General features: G+C 47.8%; 1 protein-coding gene across 4 annotated transcripts in view; it reads left to right on the top strand.

The window, feature by feature from the left end:
• Positions 1–16,904, top strand: part of ARID1A (AT-rich interaction domain 1A) — an 86,239-nt gene extending 69,335 nt beyond the window's left edge. Inside the window, exons 9-20 of one of the 4 annotated variants that reach the window (XR_012423958.1) lie at positions 971–1,116; positions 1,207–1,316; positions 2,540–2,749; positions 6,190–6,397; positions 7,564–7,696; positions 7,879–8,054; positions 8,417–8,567; positions 8,650–8,784; positions 8,869–8,965; positions 9,392–10,283; positions 10,469–10,775; positions 13,819–15,935. Coding sequence is in view for 3 of the 4 variants with exons in the window: in XM_045377147.2 (XP_045233082.2) it covers positions 971–1,116; positions 1,207–1,316; positions 2,540–2,749; positions 6,190–6,397; positions 7,564–7,696; positions 7,879–8,054; positions 8,417–8,567; positions 8,650–8,784; positions 8,869–8,965; positions 9,392–10,283; positions 10,645–10,775; positions 13,819–15,552 (4,123 nt within the window). In the remaining variant the exon portion in view is untranslated. Of the gene's footprint in view, positions 1–970; positions 1,117–1,206; positions 1,317–2,539; positions 2,750–6,189; positions 6,398–7,563; positions 7,697–7,878; positions 8,055–8,416; positions 8,568–8,649; positions 8,785–8,868; positions 8,966–9,391; positions 10,284–10,468; positions 10,776–13,162; positions 13,519–13,818 lie in introns of those variants that run through there. The other 3 variants (XM_045377147.2, XM_005544322.5, XM_045377155.3) reach the window with 3 other exon arrangements.
• Positions 16,905–17,702: the final 798 nt, after the last annotated feature.

Genomic DNA, 17,702 nt, shown 5'->3' with positions numbered 1-17,702 from the left:
GGATACCGAGGCAGGTGGATGACCTGAGGTCAGGAGTTCAAGACCAGCCTGCCCAGCATGGCGAAACCCCATCTCTACTAAAAATACAAAAAATTAGCCAGGCATGGTGGTGGGCACCTGTAATCCCAGCTACTTGGGAGGCTGAGGCAGGAGAATCGCTTGAACCTGGGAGGCGGAGGTTGCAGGTTGCAGTGAGCCGAGATCGCACTGTTGCACTCCAGCCTGGGCGACAAGAATGAAACTCCCATCTAAAAAAAAAAAAAAAAAATTGGCCGGGCACGGTGGCTCACCCCTATAATCCCAGCACTTTGGGAGGCCGAGGCAGGCGGATCACGAGGACAGGACATTGAGACCATCCTGGCTAATACGGGGAAACTCTGTCTCTACTAAAAGCACAAAAAATTAGCCAGGCATGGTGGCGGGCACCTGTAGTCCCAGCTACTTGGGAGGCTGAGGCAGGAGAATGGCATGAACCTGGGAGGCGGAGCTTGCAGCGAGCCGAGATCACGCCACTGCACTCCAGCCTGGGCAACAGAGCGAGACTCTATCTCAAAAAAAAAAAAATTAAATAAACTATTGTTCGCTATCCAGAACTTGAACTCTCTTAGTATCTTTTGTGGGATGTAGAAGATAAGAGAATCTGGGTGTTAGCTGGACATGGTGGTGCATGCCTCATAGTCTTAGGCACTCAGGAGGCTGAGGAAGGCAGATCGTTTGAGCTCAGGAGTTTAAGGCTGCAAAAAGCTATGATCACACCACTGCACTCCAGCCAGGGTGCCAGAGCAATACCGTATCTCAAGAAAATAAAGAAAAATAATATCCGGATGTTGCATAGTTCTAGTTTTGGGGACCCATCAGTGTTTTCCTTTTAATCCTAACTAGATGATCACACAGCATTATTTGGCTCAAGTTCAAATCTAAAAGCCCAGAGTCTAACCTTGTCTCTCTCACTTTCCATCTTCTTCCTTAGGCCGCCAGGCTACCCCAATATGAATCAAGGGGGCATGATGGGAACTGGACCTCCTTATGGACAAGGGATTAATAGTATGGCTGGCATGATCAACCCTCAGGGACCCCCATATTCCATGGGTGGAACCATGGCCAACAATTCTGCAGGTAAGTGCTAGTCATTCTCACTAGGGATTTCTTCAGGAGTCACATCACAGCTAAACTTACTGGTCTTGAGAATTTTTTTCTCTTTTACAGGGATGGCAGCCAGCCCAGAGATGATGGGCCTTGGGGATGTCAAGTTAACTCCAGCCACCAAAATGAACAACAAGGCAGACGGGACACCCAAGACAGAATCCAAATCCAAGGTAGCAATTTTTGTCTTGACTCTTTCAATTTTGTGTCCTATCTTTTTCAGTGGTAGGAAGGAAAAAGAAAAGAGAGAGACAAGATCCCAGCCTTTTATGACACTGGACTAGATAGTCTCTGAAAAAGCTGCTGTTGCCTCCTCTTATCATGAAGGGTCTCAGAATAATAGCTCAGTGAGTTGGGTCTGGGTTGGTCTAAGGGATCCTGGTAAATAACATAATATTCTCACAGCTGTTTGTTATGGGGGAAATGCCAGACCCTGCAGCATCAAACTGTTTGTACTGTTTGGCTGGTGCCCTCTGTGAAACCGTGCCTCCTGTACTCAAGCATTGATAGATGGGGTGTGCCATGGGCAACTAGTTGCTCTTCTCTTCCTGAACCTTACTCGTGGCAGCAGGAATGGTACCCTGTGTACTGTAAAGAAGGAGATAAGGCACATGAGACTTGATTCCTTGGCTTCCCTTAGGTTGGTCCTGGGTGTGCTGTTAGGCTGTGCAGAAGTAATGGGTCCTACTCAGCATTTGGGTCATTTGAAATATTTCTGTCCTTGGCCATACCTCACTTTCCCTATCTATATACGTAGGGAAAATAAAAATCATAGCTGTTACCTCCTATGAGTTTTCACCTCTAGCTCCCAGCCCTTTTGACCATCCTTCTGTCTTGGACAGGATGATATCCAAAGCCCTTCAACCAGGTGGGAAACCCTTCCTTTCTTTAGAAGAGGCAAAGAGTTTCTTTTCATTTTAGTCCATCCCATTGCCTCAAGATCATGTTGTGAGTTTTTCGATTTACCTAAAACATAGTACCTAAGTATGTTCAGGCTCCTGGGTAGTAGTGTGGGAGTAGTAGTGGCTTTGATGTCAGATGGACAAGGATTTGATCCTCAGCCTGCCACTTAAAAGCTGTGAGATCTTACGCTTTGCCTCCTGGTGCCTGCTTCCTTATCTTTAAAAATGGGGATAATTTTATAATATCTAATATATAAAGGCATCTAGCATCCCACCCAGTACATAACATATATTCAGTGTTAGCTTCCTTCCTTTATAGGAAAAATAAAAATTGGTTCTTTTTTGGCCCTTCAACCTTGTGAAGGCAGGGCAGGTGTTAGTGACCACCCCAGAGTAAGAAGCTTTAACACTGCTCCAGTCAAGAGACTTCTGAGACCCTTAGCATAGGCTTTGAATCTGACCCATTCCTATGAATTTTGACCTGAACCTTCCAGAAATCCAGTTCTTCTACTACAACCAATGAGAAGATCACCAAGTTGTATGAGCTGGGTGGTGAGCCTGAGAGGAAGATGTGGGTGGACCGTTATCTGGCCTTCACTGAGGAGAAGGCCATGGGCATGACAAATCTGCCTGCTGTGGGTAGGAAACCTCTGGACCTCTATCGCCTCTATGTGTCTGTGAAGGAGATTGGTGGATTGACTCAGGTGAGTGGGTGCCTGACACTTGACTGCCCCTGTGGTTTCCACAAACCCCTTTCTTAGGTACTCACTGGCTTCACGTGGTACCATGCATCCCACAGGGACATCATCCTCTCCTGCTCTCTGAGTCGAATATTGATAATATTGATAGACCAGGGAGCACAGGTTTCCCAGAAGATAAGGCAGGAAGCAGAGACCTCCCTGGTAGTATGAGGTATTAGCAGTAAGTTTACCGTGTATCTAGGGTCCCACTGAGATGCAAAGCTAGGGAAGGTCTGTGGGCATTCTGATTCCATGGGAGGCAATTTGGCATAGTAGCAAAGACAGGATTTGGAGAGATGGACCTGGTTTTGAGTCCCTTCTTACCCACTTACAACATATATGACCTTAAGGTGTGTAACCACTCTGAACCTTAATTTTCTTATTTGTAAAATACAAACACTATGTAACAGTATATAACTCACTAGACTATCAAAAGTTAGAAAAACCTTGACTTTCAGCAAGGTTTCTGCCACATAAATCGGCCTGCAAGATGGTACAGAGGCAGCCAGAGTATAAGTAGATCTTCCCATTCCTGGAATCTTCCCAGTAGAGACAGGATTTCAGGAACTGTTTAGTAGAAATAGCTTATTATAAAGGAAAAAGTAGTAGGAAATGATGTGTTTAGTTTTTCTGTATGGGAAACTTAAATGATAACCTGAATTGGACACCACCCAGAGCTTGCGCCTACTCTGATACCTTACAATTTTGTAGACTTAGCCCAGGAGGCAAACAGGTGAGGCAGCACAGGCAGACAGCAGACTGTGCCTTGCAGACTTTCCTCCTGTGTGTGTTCTGTAGTCACCAGACCAGAAGCCTGCTGTTGGATCAGTTTGTGGCTGAGCTCAGGGAGGCGTGGCAGGGAGGGACTTATTCCAGACCTTCTAAATCAGAAGAGGAAAACAGCTGTCACCAGCAGAAAAGAAAGTGATTGGAATGAAGCCAGCCAACAGTCAGTTACGAATTCCTTCTCCCTTCAGGCTTTATTCCCCTCCCCCACAAAGGAAAACAAAACAAAACAAGACACGTGCATACTGCCACATAACTGGCATGAGAAGCAAAGCCATGGAAGGCTTTTGAGGTGACTCCATGTATATTCCTGCCATTCTCCCTGATACTCAGATCTCATAGTCAAGTCTTCCCTGCCTATAGGGAAGGGGAGCTTTGGGTTAGGTTTCGCTCGCTTCTGATTGGGTGAGCTTCAGGGTTCACTGAACCTAGGATGAGATACAGAGAGAATTCTGATGTCTGAGTCTCTTCCAGATTGCAAAAGGATGCAAACCTTTAAAATGCCTTGTAATTGAACTTTTAAAAGACAGTGATAATTCAGGGGCAAAAGAGTGCTTTTTATAAGTTAGTTTATGAAGGCTCCAAGAAAGCAAAGCTGCATCTTGAGCTTATCTAAAGGATTAGTAGGGTTTAGGTGGAAGAGTGGCCAATCCAGTAGACTGGCCTAGATGCCACGGAGATGGGAGAGAGTCTGGATATTTCCCACCAAAGCCATTTCCAACCATGAAGACTTAGCTCAGGTGTTACCCACTCTAAGAAGTATTCCTAGTCACCTCTGCCCCATCTAGGTTGTCCCCCTCTGTGCCTGTTGAAACTCCTCTTTCTAGTGTCATGGGTACCGTATCAGCAGACATTACGACTTACTGAACTTCCTTTGTGTACAGGGACTGGAAAACCCTTGTTCCCAGGCCTTGGGGGAACAGATTTACCATATGGTAGATGAATAAGCGTAAGAATACATGAAGAAGGAGACCTGTCCATCTAGAGCAGAAAGACTAATTGTAGGGAGCATCTGGGGAATGGGCTTGGTCAGTGTGCCCTAAAGCTGAGGGAAGGAGGCAGAACTGTAGGTTGGCTGCTGGGGAGGTACAAAAGTCATAATAAGGCCGGGCGAAGTGGCTCATGCCTATAATCCCAGCACTTTGGGAGGCCGAGGCGGGCGGATCACGAGGTCAGGAGATCGAGACCATCCTGGCTAACATGGTGAAACCCCGTCTTGTCTACTAAAAATACAAAAAATGAGCTGGGCGTGGTGGCGGGCGTTTGTAGTCCCAGCTACTCGGAGGCTGAGGCAGGAGAATGGCATGAACCTGGGAGGCGGAGCTTGCAGTGAGCCAAGATCGCGCCACTGCACTCCAGCCTAGGTGACAAAGCGAGACTCCGTCTCAAAAAAAAAAAAAAAAAAAAAAAGTCATAATGAGGCCCTGGGCCAGGCACAGTGGCTCACACCTGTAATCCCAGCACTTTGGGAGGCTGAGACGGGCGGATCATCTGAGGTCAGGAGTTTGAGACCAGCCTGGCCAACATGGCCAAACCTTATCTCTACTAAAAATATAAAAATTAGTGGAGCATGGTGGCAGGCGCCTGTAGTCCCACTGCTTGGCAGACTGAGGCAGGAGAATCACTTGAACCCAGGAGGAGGAGGTTGCAGTGAGCAGAAATGGCGCCACTACACTCCAGCCTGGGTGACAAAGTGAGATTCTGTCTCTAAATAAATAAATAAGACCCTGAACACCTGGACCATCAGGACAGTGACTGGTAAGGGAAAGGGATCTGCGGTTATTTGTCAGTGAGATATGTTAGGGGAGCCAGTGGCACAAGAATGTCAAATTTGCAGGGAGCACCATGCCAAGAAAAAAATCAGATGTGTAAATTCTCAGTTTAACAAAGCAAGTCAAGCAGGGTGGTCATTGATACTATCACGAGTCTCCATTTTATAAAATGTTAGTTTTTATTAGTGCATTTAAAATAGGATTTAGGGCCAGGCACAGTGGCTCATGCCTGTAATCTCAGCACTTTAGGAGGCTGAGGCGAGTAGATGACTTGAAGCCAGGAGTTTGAGACCAGCCTGGCCAACATGGTGAAACCCTGTCTCCACTAAAAATACAGAAATTAGCCAGAAGTGGTGGTGCACGCCTGTAATCCCAGCTACTGGGGAGGCTAAGATAAGAGAATCGCTTGAGCCCGGGAGGCAGAGGTTGCAGTGAGCTGAGATCGTGCCACTGTATTCCAGCCTAGGCGACAGAGCGAGATTTATTTTTTCTGTCTCAAAACAAAAAAAAAAAAAGGATTTAGATATGCAGATGATTTGTACACCATTTTTCAGCAGTGTACTAAAAAACTGGACTCTGAATTCTGTTCCAGTAGTAATGTGAAATTTGCCCTGTTTTGCATAAGCACAGTCTGATAGTTGCAGTGGAACATCCTGAGGGTAAAACGAAGCCAGCTGCAGATTAGCACTTCTTGTGGAGTATCCACCAAGCAAGTTTAACTTTTTTAATTAACTAAGAACTGTGATTTTACAAAGATGAATACCTTGCAGCCTGATGGGGCTTGGGACTTTCGGGCAGAAAACCAGGCGGGAGATATACCCCGACTCTTTTGGTTTGATTATACAGGTCAACAAGAACAAAAAATGGCGGGAACTTGCAACCAACCTCAATGTGGGCACATCAAGCAGTGCTGCCAGCTCCTTGAAAAAGCAGTATATCCAGTGTCTCTATGCCTTTGAATGCAAGATTGAACGGGGAGAAGACCCTCCCCCAGACATCTTTGCAGCTGCTGATTCCAAGAAGTCGCAGCCCAAGATCCAGCCTCCCTCTCCTGGTAAGGATGGGGTCAGTGGCCCCACCAAGGCTGAGAGGGTCTGTTGCCCTGGCCTCATATTCAGTGGTACCTGCCTCCAGTAGGATATGCCAAGGATCTGTGCTCTGCCTTGCCCTACCACAGGGCTTAATAGGTTGGCTGACTAGAGAGTGGGCAGTGGAAACTCCCTTGGGAGGTACTCTGCAGCAGCCCTTAAAGTTTTACTTTTTGTCGTGCAGCTGGCAACTTGCCAAATGTTTGTAAAGTTGTGAATGGGAGGGGCACAAGAGGAGTTGAGGGAACTGACAAATGGCAGCAAGACAGGGCCATCTGGGAGCTTTGGCCCCTTGATGTCAGCACCTTAGAATGCAGCTCAGACTAGAGCCCTGAATTCCCCAGGGAGCTGAGATGGTAATGAATGGAAAGGAGGGAGTGGGGAAAGAATATGAATGGAACTCCCTGATGGGAGTGCCTCTGCCCACCCTCCTTTCTGAGAGGAGGCTGAGGCCTAGGGCGAGCCTAGAGAGGGAAGAAGACCAGGGTGCCTGGAAGGTGGGTGTAAACACATGTGCCCTGGTGTTGACCTCTGAGGGTGTAATGAGTGCCTGAGATGACTCATCAGCTGGGGAGGCCTCAGCAGTGGGATATCTACTGCCAGGAATGGTAACTATTGGAAACATTAATTACTAGTAGTTTTGTACTCATCAGCTTAGAAGAACATTTGAACTTGAGAGATGACACCAAGCTGGATGCTTCAGAACAGGAGCTCCTAGACTCCTAAAATACATCCCAGATTTGGAAGCCCCTCCCTACCCAGGATTTGGGAGGTTCTGACTGGAGCTCATGCACCAGCATTACAGGGTTTAATAGGTTAGACAAGGTCCTTTGGAGGAGTGAAAAGAAATAGCCAGGGAAGCTGGCAGTGACTCAAGGAATCACCAGCATGGTGATGTCATGGCCACATCACTCCTCTTTTCTACATGTAAAACAAAAACAAAGAGCTACAAAACCCTCAAATTCCCGTCTTCATGACCTGGCCTTGTAGATCCTCTGCTAAGAAGGGTGATCAGGCTTTAAAGGCCTTAGGAAGAACTTTCCCAAAGAGATTCTGGGTCATTCGTGTGTTTGTGTGAGAGTTAAACACTTTCATGCCAAGCAAACTGCTCAAATTGTATCTCTGTCCACAGCGGGATCAGGATCTATGCAGGGGCCCCAGACTCCTCAGTCAACCAGCAGTTCCATGGCAGAAGGAGGAGACTTAAAGCCACCAACTCCAGCATCCACACCACACAGTCAGATCCCCCCATTGCCAGGCATGAGGTATGGCCAAGAGCAGGGGCAGATGGTTGGGAGGTATGGCTGGAGATAAGTGCATGGGAACTCCTTTGCAGCCAAAGGGTGGTCTTTGCCTCTGCCTTCCCAGCCAGTGACTACTGCGTGTCCTGTGTTACATTGGAGAAATGGGTCTATTTGTGGTCTAATTGGTTTTCCTCACTCTGGAGCAGGAGCAATTCGGTTGGGATCCAGGATGCCTTTAATGATGGAAGTGACTCCACATTCCAGAAGCGGAATTCCATGACTCCAAACCCTGGGTATCAGCCCAGTATGAATACCTCTGACATGATGGGGCGCATGTCCTATGAGCCAAATAAGGATCCTTATGGCAGCATGAGGAAAGGTGACTGATCTGATTGCTATTTGAGCTTGTGCTCGTAAAGATGGGACCAGTGAAATGGTGGGAAATCTTGAGAGTGGCTCAGGGTTCTTGTGGAGCCATCTTCTGAGATAATGCATTTCCTGCCCTAACTACCCCTCTTCATCCCTACCTCCTTTCTTGTCTCCTCCTTGACCTCACCTTGTCATCCCTTAACAAGTACATGCCTTTTGCTGGTTGGGGCCTCTTTAGATCTCTGTTTTGAACTTGTCTGGAAAACAATGAGATCAAACTTGAAGAGGGCCTGGGTCTTTGGAGCAGACAAATATATATTACCAGCTTTGCCAACTTACCAGTTTGTTCACTGCTTGCCTTTCTACACTCAGCTCCAGGGAGTGATCCCTTCATGTCCTCAGGGCAGGGCCCCAACGGCGGGATGGGTGACCCCTACAGTCGTGCTGCTGGCCCTGGGCTAGGAAATGTGGCGATGGGACCACGACAGCACTATCCCTATGGAGGTCCTTATGACAGAGTGAGGTAAGCATGACCCCAGCTCCTGTCCACCCGCCAGCACCCTGAGGCTATAGTGGGCTCAATCTGTCTCTTCAATTTTGTTTAGGACGGAGCCTGGAATAGGGCCTGAGGGAAACATGAGCACTGGGGCCCCACAGCCTAATCTCATGCCTTCCAACCCAGACTCGGGGATGTATTCTCCTAGCCGCTACCCTCCGCAGCAGCAGCAGCAGCAGCAACGGTGAGTAAAGCCTGGTCTTGGTGCTGCTGTTTCTCAGGCTTTGCCACTGCCCACCCTGATCCTGTGTTTCTTTGCCTCCTGTAGACATGATTCCTATGGCAATCAGTTCTCCACCCAAGGTACCCCTTCTGGCAGCCCCTTCCCCAGCCAGCAGACCACAATGTATCAACAGCAGCAGCAGGTGAGGAGGGTAGCTGGGAATGGACCGGCATGCAGGTTCGTCTTCAAAGCTAGTTAGTAAACTAACGTGTTGAAGTCTAAGAAGCTCACTTTAGATATTTTGGCATTCTTCTCTCACCTGACTGGCCAGTCCTGCTTGAAGAGCCAAGTCCTCAATCTCTTCTCTATTTGGAGTTGGAAGGGGCTAGAAATAGACCTTATTTTGATCGTTAGGTTTTGTATATTTTTCTACTTAGAGCAAGGGAGGGGAAGAAAGAGTGGTGGTTGCTTTTGGAAACAACTTCAAAAAATAATTTGTTAAGGTGATTCCCATGTTTCCTTGGAGTCTATGGCCACCAGGCATCTAGTTGTAGCCATCTCGGCATCTGTGGGCTTTATGTCCCTGAGTGCAGAGTATTAACTTCCCCTCTGCTTGTCTCTGCCTTAGAATTACAAGCGGCCAATGGATGGCACATATGGCCCTCCTGCCAAGCGGCATGAAGGGGAGATGTACAGCGTGCCATACAGCACTGGGCAGGGGCAACCTCAGCAGCAGCAGTTGCCCCCAGCCCAGCCCCAGCCTGCCAGCCAGCAACAAGCTGCCCAGCCTTCCCCTCAGCAAGATGTATACAACCAATATGGCAATGCCTATCCTGCCACTGCCACCGCTGCTACTGAGCGCCGACCAGCAGGCGGCCCCCAGAACCAATTTCCATTCCAGTTTGGCCGAGACCGTGTCTCTGCACCCCCTGGCACCAATGCCCAGCAAAACATGCCACCGCAAATGATGGGCGGCCCCATACAGGCATCAGCTGAGGTTGCTCAGCAAGGCACCATGTGGCAGGGGCGTAATGACATGACCTATAATTATGCCAACAGGCAGAGCACGGGCTCTGCTCCCCAGGGCCCCGCCTATCATGGCGTGAACCGAACAGATGAAATGCTGCACACAGATCAGAGGGCCAACCATGAAGGCCCGTGGCCTTCCCATGGCACACGCCAGCCCCCATATGGTCCCTCTGCCCCTGTGCCCCCCATGACAAGGCCCCCTCCATCTAACTACCAGCCCCCGCCAAGCATGCAGAATCACATTCCTCAGGTATCCAGCCCTGCTCCCCTGCCCCGGCCAATGGAGAACCGCACCTCTCCTAGCAAGTCTCCATTCCTGCACTCTGGGATGAAAATGCAGAAGGCAGGTCCCCCAGTACCTGCCTCACACATAGCACCTGCCCCTGTGCAGCCCCCCATGATTCGGCGGGATATCACCTTCCCACCTGGCTCTGTTGAAGCCACACAGCCTGTGTTGAAGCAGAGGAGGCGGCTCACAATGAAAGACATTGGTAAGGAGATCTCCCTCATTCGGTTGCCTAATCTGCCCCTTTCCGTCTTGTCCATTGTTCCCTCCACCTTAATATTCTGGATGAGGTTGAATCTGGTCCAGTATTGACTAAAATAGAACCAAAGAACTTTGGAAAAGGAAGAAATAAGCTAACTAAAAGTTTTCCTTCAAAACATTGCCATGCAGTGATGTCCTAGACAGACAGCTTAGAAGCCATGAGGGGCTGGTGTGTGTCATCTCCCAGACAGGAACTGCCTTCTACATTGTGTTATCTTCAGAGTAGCCTCACTGATGGGGCAACCCTGGGGGTGCCTCCAGCCAACCCGGGCTTGGTGGATGGACGACATGGAGGTTTATTTCAGGAACCCCGGAGGCATGGCGGGTAATGATGTCCCTCAAGTCTGGTCTCCTGGCAGAGAGCACATGGGCATTAGATACCATCAACATCCTGCTATATGATGACAACAGCATCATGACCTTCAATCTCAGTCAGGTGAGTATCAGTGCCTGGGGAAGATTGAGATGGTTTGGGATCTTCTTAGTGTAGACAATGGGAATGTCTCATCTTTAGCCACCATGGTCTTTCTCTTTCACTCTTGTAGATATCTTCCATGCCAGTACTTTGCTTCCTTTGCCTCTGGGCACGGGCCCAGGATCTTGAGAGCAATAATAATTTGTTTACATGATACCTTAACACAGGATTGACTTCAAAAGGAATTTGGGAGACACTTTGGGGTATTAGTAAGAATGCAGATTCTATTGATGCCAGTGGGGACACCACATTTTCTAGAAGAATCTTGTGTGTTTTGTTTTTTTTTAATAGAGACAAGGTTTCACTGTGTTGCCCAGGTTCATGAACTCCTGAGTTCAAGTGATCCTCCCAAAGTGCTAAGATTACAGGCGTGAGCCACCAGGCCTGGCCTGAATCTGTGGTCTTTTTATCAGTGAGCAGAGTACATTGTTTCCATTTTTCCCTTTCTTCTTTGAACAGTAGGGGCCTTTGTTGATCCCAGTGTCCTTAGATGTAGAGTTGGATGGGGGATTTGGTTGTTTAACAATATTCTTACAAAGCTGATTGTTCAGACCCACCCTCCATAGGATGTGCACACTAGTAGAGGTGCTGGAAAGAGTTTGTGCTGCATCATCCTACTCTTTTTCTTTTGATCATCTTTAATACCTACCAACCTGTATATCAAGGAGCTGACTTATTAATAGTTACCATTTATTGTGCTCTTATTTTGTGCCAGGTCCTTAATATTCTGTTTCATGTCATCCTAGCAACAGCCCTCAGAGACAGGAGATATGGTCATTTAGGGATGAGTAAATAGGCTCAGAGTCTTACCCTTGTTGAGGTTCACATAGCTGTCAGTAGAATCTATCTGATTCCTAAGCCTGATTTTATTTCCATTGCATATTATTGCCTACCATGAGAAAGGAAAAATTTTGATAGAGCAATTTTCATATGCCAGGTATTTGACATCTCCCATTTACACCTCAGAATAACCCTGTAAAGTTTAGGAATTTTTATTTTATACAGCTACTTCCTGGAAAAACCAGAATTTTTTTTTTTTTTTTTTAAGAGACTCTGGCACCTAGGCTGGAGTGTAGTAGTGCCCTCATGGCTCACTGCAGCCTCAAACTTCTGGGCTCAAGTGATCCTCTTGCCTCAGCCTCCTGAGTAGCTGGGACTACAGGCAAATGCCACCATGTCCAGCTATTTATCTATTTTGAGACAGGATCTCCATTACTCAAGCTAGAGTGCAGTGGTGCAATCACAGCTCACTGCAGTCTCGACCTTCCAGGCTCAGGTGATCCTCCCACCTCAGCTTCCCAAGTAGCTAGGACTACAGGTGCACGCCAACATGCTCAGCTAATTATTATTATTATTATTATTATTATTATTATTATTATTATTATTATTTTGAGAGACGGGGCTTCACCATGTTGCCCAGGCTGATCTCAGACTCCTGGGCTCAAGTGATTCACCTGCCTCAGCCTCTCAAAGTACAGGTGTGAGCCACTGCTCCAGGCCCCAGCTAACTTCCTTATTTTTTGTAGAGGCATGGTCTCACTGTGTTGCCCAGGCTGGTCTCAAACTCCTAGGCTCAACTGATTCTCCCACTTCAACCTTCCAAAGTATTGGGACTACCGGCTGGGAGCAGTGGCTCACGCCTGTAATCCCAGCACTTCAGGAGGCCGAGGCAGAAGGATCGCTTGAGGTCAGGAATTTGAGACCAGCTTGGCCAACATGGTGAAACCCCGTCTCTACTAAAAATACAGAAATTAGGCTGGGCGTGGTGGCTCACTCCAGTAATCCTCACACTTTGGGAGGGAGGCCAAGGTGGGTGGATCAGTTGAGGTTAGGAGTTCAAGACCAGCCTGGCCAATATGGTAAAACCCCATATCTACCAAAATATAAAAATTAGCCGGGCCTGGTGGCACACCTGTAATCCCAGCTACTTGGGAGGCAGAGGCAGGAGAATCACTTTGAACCCAGGAGGCAGAGGTTGCAGTGAGCTGAGATTGCACCACTGCACTCCAGCCTGGCCAACAGAGCGGGACTCTTGTCTCAAAAAAAAAAAAAAAAATACACACACACACATACACACACCCCACACACACTATCCCGATGTGGTGGCAGGCGCCTGTAATCCCAGCTACTCGGGAGGCTAAGGCAGGAGAAGAATCACTTGAACCCAGGAGGCGGAGGCTGCAGCCAGCTGAGATCACACCACTACACTCCAGCCTGGATGACAGTGAGACTTTGTCTCAAAAAAAAAACAAAAAAAAGTGTTGGGATTACAGGTGTGAGCCACTGCTTCCAGCCCCTAGATCTAATTTGAAAGCCCTTATTTTTTTCCCATCTGCTCTACTGTTCAGCCAAAGATTGTGACTGGAGAGGAGTGTTTTCTTCTAGAGGTAAATAAATGGCCTATATATTACCCAAGGTGGAATTTGGGTCTCTGTAGCCCCAGTTTGGACCAGTGTTTGGAGAGCTGAAGCCTCATCCCACTCCTTATGCTGCAAGATCCATGGAGTTCCAGCCCCCTGGACTATTGGGGAGCTTGGAGAAGAGAGCCATGAACATCTGCCCACATTGCATTCTCTTCTCTTAGCTTGAGTCACCATGCCTAAGCTTGGGTTCCACTTGGCAGTGAGATGGAGAGAATGTCCTAAAAGAGATAATATGGCAGTGACCACCAGGTTGGAAACTGGCCTGGTGAAGAACAGCAGAAGATTGATTGGGAAAAGAGAAGGCTAAGAGATGACTGGCCCTGGTGGGTGAGGTGCAAAGCTGTTGGCTAGTGTTCCTGGAGATAGGCTTATGTGAAGGTAGGTTGGGCAGAAGAAAGAACTTTGTGTTGGGCATAGAAGAGATTAAGATGAACAATTTGCTCTGTGGAGAACCTTTGGGAAAGGAGCAACTCTGCCTCTCCCAGCTGATACAGAAGACTTGGGGAGGTCTCTCAAGTCAAGGATTCTGTTCTTTGACCACTTTTATCCCTTAATTTATTTCCTGTTCTTTCTCTTTTTAGCTCCCAGGGTTGCTAGAGCTCCTTGTAGAATATTTCCGACGATGCCTGATTGAGATCTTTGGCATTTTAAAGGAGTATGAGGTGGGTGACCCAGGACAGAGAACGCTACTGGATCCTGGGAGGTTCAGCAAGGTGTCTAGTCCAGCTCCCATGGAGGGTGGGGAAGAAGAAGAAGAACTTCTAGGTCCTAAACTAGAAGAGGAAGAAGAAGAGGAAGTAGTTGAAAATGATGAGGAGATAGCCTTTTCAGGCAAGGACAAGCCAGCTTCAGAGAATAGTGAGGAGAAGCTGATCAGTAAGTTTGACAAGCTTCCAGTAAAGATCGTACAGAAGAATGACCCATTTGTGGTGGACTGCTCAGATAAGCTTGGGCGTGTGCAGGAGTTTGACAGTGGCCTGCTGCACTGGCGGATTGGTGGGGGGGACACCACTGAGCATATCCAGACCCACTTCGAAAGCAAGACAGAGCTGCTGCCTTCCCGGCCTCATGCACCCTGCCCACCAGCCCCCCGGAAGCATGTGACAACAGCAGAGGGTACGCCAGGGACAACAGACCAGGAGGGACCCCCACCTGATGGACCTCCAGAAAAACGGATCACAGCCACTATGGATGACATGTTGTCTACTCGGTCTAGCACCTTGACCGAGGATGGAGCTAAGAGTTCAGAGGCCATCAAGGAGAGCAGCAAGTTTCCATTTGGCATTAGCCCAGCACAGAGCCACCGGAATATCAAGATCCTAGAGGACGAACCCCACAGTAAGGATGAGACCCCACTGTGTACCCTTCTGGACTGGCAGGATTCTCTTGCCAAGCGCTGTGTCTGTGTCTCCAATACCATTCGAAGCCTGTCATTTGTGCCAGGCAATGACTTTGAGATGTCCAAACACCCAGGGCTGCTGCTCATCCTGGGCAAGCTGATCCTGCTGCACCACAAGCACCCAGAACGGAAGCAGGCACCACTAACTTATGAGAAGGAGGAGGAACAGGACCAAGGGGTGAGCTGCAACAAAGTGGAGTGGTGGTGGGACTGCTTGGAGATGCTCCGGGAAAACACCTTGGTTACACTCGCCAACATCTCGGGGCAGTTGGACCTATCCCCATACCCCGAGAGCATTTGCCTGCCTGTCCTGGACGGACTCCTACACTGGGCAGTTTGCCCTTCAGCTGAAGCCCAGGACCCCTTTTCCACCCTGGGCCCCAATGCCGTCCTTTCCCCGCAGAGACTGGTCTTGGAAACCCTCAGCAAACTCAGCATCCAGGACAACAATGTGGACCTGATTCTGGCCACACCCCCCTTCAGTCGCCTGGAGAAGTTGTATAGCACTATGGTGCGCTTCCTCAGTGACCGAAAGAACCCGGTGTGCCGGGAGATGGCTGTGGTACTGCTGGCCAACCTGGCTCAGGGGGACAGCCTGGCAGCTCGTGCCATTGCAGTGCAGAAAGGCAGTATCGGCAACCTCCTGGGCTTCCTAGAGGACAGCCTTGCCGCCACGCAGTTCCAGCAGAGCCAGGCCAGCCTCCTCCACATGCAGAACCCACCCTTTGAGCCAACTAGTGTGGACATGATGCGGCGGGCTGCCCGCGCGCTGCTTGCCCTGGCCAAGGTGGACGAGAACCACTCAGAGTTTACTCTGTACGAATCACGGCTGTTGGACATCTCGGTATCACCGTTGATGAACTCATTGGTTTCACAAGTCATTTGTGATGTACTGTTTTTGATTGGCCAGTCATGACAGCCGTGGGACACCTCCCCCCCTGTGTGTGTGTGCGTGTGTGGAGAACTTAGAAACTGACTGTTGCCCTTTATTTATGCAAAACCACCTCAGAATCCAGTTTACCCTGTGCTGTCCAGCTTCTCCCTTGGGAAAAAGTCTCTCCTGTTTCTCTTTCCTCCTTCCGCCTCTCCCCGTCCACCACCTCACGCCTTTCTGTTCCTTGACCTCACCTTGCTCCCCTCAGGACCCCACCCCACCCTCTTTGAAAAGACAAAGCTCTGCCTACATAGAAGACTTTTTTTATTTTAACCAAAGTTACTGTTGTTTACAGTGAGTTTGGGGAAAAAAAAATAAAATAAAAATGGCTTTCCCAGTCCTTGCATCAACGGGACGCCACATTTCATAACTGTTTTTAATGGTAAAAAAGAAAAAAGGAAAAAAATACAAAAAAAAAAATTCTGAAGGACAAAAAAGGTGACTGCTGAACTGTGTGTGGTTTATTGTTGTACATTCACAATCTTGCAGGAGCCAAGAAGTTCGCAGTTGTGAACAGACCCTGTTCACTGGAGAGGCCTGTGCAGTAGAGTGTAGACCCTTTCATGTACTGTACTGTACACCTGATACTGTAAACATACTGTAATAATAATGTCTCACATGGAAACGAGAAAACGCTGGGTCAGCAGCAAGCTGTAGTTTTTAAAAATGTTTTTAGTTAAACGTTGAGGAGAAAAAAAAAAGGCTTTTCCCCCAAAGTATCATGTGTGAACCTACAACACCCTGACCTCTTTCTCTCCTCCTTGATTGTATGAATAACCCTGAGATCACCTCTTAGAACTGGTTTTAACCTTTAGCTGCAGCGGCTGCGCTGCCACGTGTGTATATATATGACGTTGTACATTGCACATACCCTTGGATCCCCACAGTTTGGTCCTCATCCCAGCTACCCCTTTATAGTATGACGAGTTAACAAGTTGGTGACCTGCACAAAGCGAGACACAGCTATTTAATCTCTTGCCAGACATCGCCCCTCTTGGTGCGATGCTGTACAGGTCTCTGTAAAAAGTCCTTGCTGTCTCAGCAGCCAATCAACTTATAGTTTATTTTTTTCTGGGTTTTTGTTTTGTTTTGTTTTCTTTCTAATCGAGGTGTGAAAAAGTTCTAGGTTCAGTTGAAGTTCTGATGAAGAAACACAATTGAGATTTTTTCAGTGATAAAATCTGCATATTTGTATTTCAACAATGTAGCTAAAACTTGATGTAAATTCCTCCTTTTTTTCCTTTTTTGGCTTAATGAATATCATTTATTCAGTATGAAATCTTTATACTATATGTTCCACGTGTTAAGAATAAATGTACATTAAATCTTGGTAAGACTTTTGTGAAGCTTTTTATTTTCAAACTAAAACTTGACCTTTGTCGGGGGGTAGGAGGTAGTCCTGTTTTTGCAAACCTCCCTTAGTGTGAGATCTCCCCTAAATAGTGGCATCTGTCCAAAATAAGACAACCATTTATCTGGAGGCAACCTCCAACTTAATCACTTGTAATATCTCTGGACTGGCTCTTTTCCCTGACTCCAGACTAGAGCATTCAGCCATCTTCTTGTCATCCCTGCTTGGAAGTTTACTTTGAACATGCCAAAGCTAAAATGTCCTGTCTTTCCCCCACTAGAAACCTGCTTCTACCATAGTTTTGGTTTTTTGTGTTTTCCTTTCAGTAAATGGCAACTCCATTCTATCACGTGCCAAAAAAATCCTTGACTTCTTTCACTTCCACATCCAATCTGTTAGCACTCTACAAAGTAATCCTCAATCCCGCACTACTACTGTAGTTCAAGACACTGTTATATCTTGGATTCTTGAAATACCTCCAAATTGGCCTCCCTGCTTCTGCTTTGCCTGGTTGAACCTATTCTCAACAGAACAACCAAAAGGACCCCTATAAAAGGTAAGTCAGATAAAATGCCTTCAGTGCTTCTGGCTCTGAGTAAGTAAAAATCCAGACTCGCCGGGCGCGGTGGCTCACGCCTGTAATCCCAGCACTTTGGGAGGCCGAGGCGGGCGGATCACAAGGTCAGGAGATCGAGACCACGGTGAAACCCCGTCTCTACTAAAAATACAAAAAATTAGCCGGGCGCGGTTGTGGGCGCCTGTAGTCCCAGCTACTCGGGAG

Source organism: Macaca fascicularis, chromosome 1 (genome assembly GCF_037993035.2).
Source record: "Macaca fascicularis isolate 582-1 chromosome 1, T2T-MFA8v1.1".
Classification (NCBI taxonomy): domain Eukaryota; kingdom Metazoa; phylum Chordata; class Mammalia; order Primates; family Cercopithecidae; genus Macaca; species Macaca fascicularis.
The sequence above is the reverse complement of the archived record's forward strand: the minus strand, read 5'-3'. Positions and strand labels throughout refer to the sequence as shown.